Here is a 5,000-nt window from a genome sequence, read left to right as displayed (position 1 = left end):
GGGCGTCAGGGTCTGGTTGATGATCTGACAATATCAGGGAAAGATTAATAGGGTCTGGTAGATAATCTCCCAATATCAGGGATAGATTAGCAGGGTCTGGTAGATGATCTGATCTCATAATATCAGGGATAGATTAATAAGGTCTGGTTGATGAGGAAACATGATCAGCGATACTGTGGATGAGTTGGCTCATGTTGATGATGTAACACTGTCTCCATTATTACAGCCTTATTGAGTTTTCTCATGAGTTTTCTCGTGTGTGTGTAAAATGCTTTTACTGAGTTTTCTCTCTTAAAGTTGACTGATATTTAGAAGACGCTTTTATCCAATTGAACCTGGCTCGGCTGATTGTTGATCGGTGGTGTTACCACTGTACCCAATCATGTGTGTGCAATGCTTTGGGGCGTTCTCTCTCTTACTGCAGTGTTCTGGCTGTTGCTGATGAAGGAGACTCTGGCAAACGGGTCCGAGAGGCCCGAGGCGTCGGCACCAATGAGTCCACGGGCCTGGTACATGTGGGCTCGCAACTGGAAGAGGTGCTGATCTGGGGAGACCAGAACCCAACCGTCATGAGGTACAAACAGATAATAATCCTGTGTGTGTGTGAGTGAGTGAGTGTGTGAGTGTGTGTGTGTGTGTGTGTGTGTGTGTGTGTGTGTGTGTGTGTGTGTGTGTGTGTGTGTGACTGTTGTGTTGTGTAGAATAGATTCAGGCAGTATCAAAGGTCTGGAGTGACTTATTCTAAGAGTGAGGAAGCAGTCTTATCTCTGTACAGCAGGAAGCAGGAAGTAGTCTTACCTCTGTACAGCAGGAAGCAGGAAGCAGTCTTATCTCTGTACAGCAGGAAGCAGGAAGTAGTCTTACCTCTGTACAGCAGGAAGCAGGAAGTAGTCTTACCTCTGTACAGCAGGAAGGCAGGTGGAGCCCCTGTCCTCTCCTCTGGTTGGCCAGTTTGCAGCACCTCAAAGCCTGATGGGAGATTGTCCATCATATGGGCGGAGTCTTGACAGGTGCCCAACCACAGGTAGACGTCCAGCTTGGCCTGCACTGTCCAGCTATTCCCCAACCTACCTGGGGGCTAAAGGTGAGAACACATGTTACAGCTGACGACTACAGGTAAGGGTACAGTCAACAACCTCCTACCTGGGGGTTACAGAAGGGAACACATCTAACACCTGACAACTACAGGTAAAACTAGAGAAGCACTCAGAGAGCGTAGACCTCCGCCTGTATTGTTCTTCCTTGGTTGTCATACATTTGAACCTAAACTATTGAGATCGATACCACGTGGCCATACCCTGCCATTATACCGCCAAGCGAAAAACATAACCGCCTCCTGAATCCAGACGGTGATACGGATCACTCCCAAAATGATAATCGTTTAATCGTTTCTTCCTTGGGTCATTTCAGACTTTTTCTTGAAATCTATCCATTACTTTTTGAGTTATCTTGCTAACAAACAGACAAACAAACAGACAAACAAACCCAGATGAAAACATAACCTCCTTGGCGAAAGGTAATTACAGGAAACACAGATATCAGAGAGGATAACACCTGCTGTGGAGAAAACTACAGGTAACACTCTCTTGATAACTTGCCAGATTATGAGTGACTGCTCTCTTAACGATGGGGTGTAGAGTATTTAAAGAACAGGGTTCAGCGCTTAAAGAAGATGGTTCTAAGCACATCTACCCTGATGAAGAGAGTTCTAGGCATATGGATCTAGAGGAAGAGTTCTAACCAAATGGATCCAGACGAAGAGGATTCTATGTCTACGTACTTTGAAGAAGATTGTTCTAAGTCTGCACCTTGAGGAAGTGGATTCTGAGTCTGTGCACCTTGATGAAGAGGATACTAAGTGTGTGCACCTTGAGGAAGAGGGTTCTACACTACATTGCCAAAAAGTATTGGGTCACCTGCCTTGACCCCATATGAACTTCTTTCAACTTTGACTTGACTTCAACATGACTTTGCACCAGTGCACAAAGCACTGATAGCGTTTGGTGTGGATGAACTTGACTGGCTTGCACAGAGTCCCGACCTCAACCCAACAGAACACATTTGAGATGAATTAGAGTGCACACTGAGAGCCAGTCCCCTCGTCCAAAATCAGTGTGTGACCTCACAAATGCGCCTCTGGAAAAATGGTCAAAAATCCCATAAACACACTCCTAAACCTTGTGGAAAGCCTTCCTAGAAGAGTTGAAGCTGTTATAGCTACAAAGAGTGGACTTATGTCATATTAAACCCTATGGATTAAGAATGGGATGTGACTGAAGTTCATATGGGTGTGAAGGCAGGTAGCCCAATACTTTTGGCAATATAGTGAAAGTGTGTGCACCTTGAGGAAGAGTGTTCTAAGTGTGTGCACCTTGAGGAAGAGGGTTCTAAGTGTGTGTACCTTGAGGAAGAGGGTTCTGATCTTGCCGCAGTCCCGGCCCATCTCCTCTGGGTTCTCTGAGTGCAGCAGGTGGCGCGCTGGGATCCGGCCATATGCAACTCGCTTGTTGTTGCTGAGCAACCACACAAACACATCTGGGAGGGTGTGCTGGGGCTGGGGGAAGTAGCAATTACACACACACACACACACACACACACACACACACACACACACACACACACACACACACACACACACGATGACAGTTACTAAATAATCCACTTGATTGTTAGTACTGTTTTGTTTTTATTAGTCCATTGATTGAATTTGACATTGTTGTTTTTATTTTTGCTGTTCTCCTTAAATGTAGCCTTACCATGCCATAGTCTTAAATAGCTCAGTTTATTTTACTATCCACCTTATTCCTTCAAATGGGAATCTTTCCGGTTTTCATCTTCTGTCCATTCTGTTTACACTTGCATTCAGTGCGCTAAGGAGAATATTTAATTGTCACATTAGAGTACAGAATGTGTTTAGAGAATGAGAATGTGTTTAGAGTTTGCTGAAAAGTGTAAGTGTGATCTGTAAATTGTGTTTTACCATGTAAAATGGTTGAAGGTATTGACAACAGACTGAACAATTAGCTAAATGAGTTCAGGCAACTGAGAACTGAGCCCATGGGTTTTAGAGTTTTAGCAGTTGAGAAAAACTGTAACGTGTGCAGTCATCACCCAGAAAGAACAACAAAAAGAACAGGGTGTGTTTGCTCATAATCATTTGTACTTTATTCATGACTTGTCAGCATCAGCTTCATGTTGAGCAGTGTGTTCCATTCAGAGAGGAAAGAGCAGGAAGCCACTGAAGGTGCTGTGATTATTAGTATCATCATGGAGCCTGCAGTTTGCAGGGAGTCGCATGTTAACTACATCTCCCTCCTCCAGCTGCAGAGTAGCACCACTGGACAGATGGGAATCATTTCCATCAGTATCATACTCCCACAAACGCATAATCTGCTCTCCATTCTTAAACATCATGATACTCATTACGCGTGAAGTTAGGTAATCCATGACAGTGAATCTGAAGTAGTAGACTCCCCTGACTGGAGCTGTGAAGAAGCCTGTTGTGCTGCTGTAGGCCTGTCCAACATTGGTGATGATTTTAGTGAAGACCAAGTTCAACTCAGTATTTCCTGCCAGTATGTTTCCTGAGTCAGTCAGCCCTGCTGAGAATGCCACCTTGGGTTGCTCTGTGATCTCTTTCTCCAGATTCACTACATCAGTCTCAGTAGCTGCCAGTCTGGTCTTCACTGCTGTCAGCTCTGCCTCTTGTGCTGCAGTTTCCATCTTCAGGTCCTCCACCTCAGTCTCACTGGCAGACAGTCTGGTCTCTTGTGCTGCAGTTTCCATCTTCAGATTGACCATCTCTGTCTCTTGTGCGGCGTTTTCCTTGATCAGGTTCATCACTTCAGTCTTCATAGTGGTCAGGTCTGTGTGTTGTGCTGCAGTGTCTTTCTTCACATGCTCCATGTCCGTCTCAGTGGCTACCAGTCTCTCGGTAACTGACCTCAGATCAGCTGTCTGTTCTGCAGTTTCCTTCCTCATGTTCACCACTTCAGTTTCACTAGCAGCCAGTCTGGTCTTCAGGACGGCCAGCTCAGTCTCTTGGGCGGAGTTCTCCTTCATCAGGTCCATCACTTCAGTCTGCATGGTGGTCAGGTCTGTGTCTTGGGCATCATTGGCAGTCTCCATGGTGTTCAACAGCTCAGCTTTAGTGTTCTGTAGCTCATTCTGGGTGATGGTCAGCAGCACTCTCAGCTCCACTAACATCAATCCCTGCTTCTCCACCGTATCTCTGAGCCGAGTGAGCTCAGTAGCAACATCCAGCTGGGTAGTGACCACAGCAGCAGCAGCAGCCCCAGTGCTCTGGCCCTCTGTCTGAACTTCAGTCTGGGTGCTCTGAGTCTGAGCTCCACACATGGAGAACAGCAGCACCAGCAGTGGGATGACGACCCTCATTGTTGTTGCAACTCTCTGACTGTCTAACACTGTAGTGACAGTAGTAGTTGTTGTTGTTGTGGTGGTGGTAGTGGTAGTAGTAGTCGTATTGCAGCAGTAGTGCTAGAAGAAGTGTGTGAGTGTCCCTCCTGAGACACCCTCTTTTATATGTCTCAGTTATCATTTTCCAGGACATATCTTTTTACTCAGATACCAGTGTTGTGAGAAAGTACAAACCTGTCACATCAGGTAGGACAGGAGACAGTGTCCTTATTTCACCCCGGCCTCTTTAAGTGTTTAAGTATTGCTTCAGCTTTTAAAAAAATGAGTTCAGGAGTCATTATTCTGCTAATAATCCCGTATGTGTACACAAAATAACAGACTGGATAAAGGTAGACACTCAGGACTCACCCTACCAGTCCGAGTCGAGACGCCATGTGTGTGTGTGTGTGTGTGGAGAGAACACTAAAGGGAGGGGGTGCTGAGTCTCAATATGGCAAACTGCCAAGAACACCGATAGCAGACTAGCATTGATATGAGTGAGAGCGCTATCAGACACAGCACTTGGTCACTCTGCTGTTTGACCCATAGCAGTGGCCTGAATTAGAGAGAGTGTACACTATATT

At 45.7% G+C, this 5,000-nt stretch overlaps 1 protein-coding gene across 2 annotated transcripts in view; it reads right to left on the bottom strand.

The window, feature by feature from the left end:
* fer1l6 (fer-1 like family member 6) overlaps positions 1-5,000 on the bottom strand; it is a 44,706-nt gene that overhangs the window by 27,260 nt on the left and 12,446 nt on the right. For both annotated transcript variants that reach the window (XM_062534988.1, XM_062534989.1), the window contains exons 18-21: positions 2,402-2,554; positions 898-1,078; positions 420-544; positions 1-24 (exon numbers count right to left, since the gene is read on the bottom strand). The exon at positions 1-24 is cut by the window's left edge and continues 111 nt beyond it. In XM_062534988.1, the coding sequence (XP_062390972.1) occupies positions 1-24; positions 420-544; positions 898-1,078; positions 2,402-2,554 (483 nt within the window). The remainder of the gene's footprint in view (positions 25-419; positions 545-897; positions 1,079-2,401; positions 2,555-5,000) is intronic.

The sequence above is a fragment of the Sardina pilchardus genome, chromosome 4, assembly GCF_963854185.1.
Source record: "Sardina pilchardus chromosome 4, fSarPil1.1, whole genome shotgun sequence".
Taxonomy (NCBI): Eukaryota; Metazoa; Chordata; class Actinopteri; order Clupeiformes; family Clupeidae; genus Sardina; species Sardina pilchardus.
Note: the sequence above shows the minus strand (reverse complement) of the source record. Positions and strands in the feature narration are given on the sequence as shown.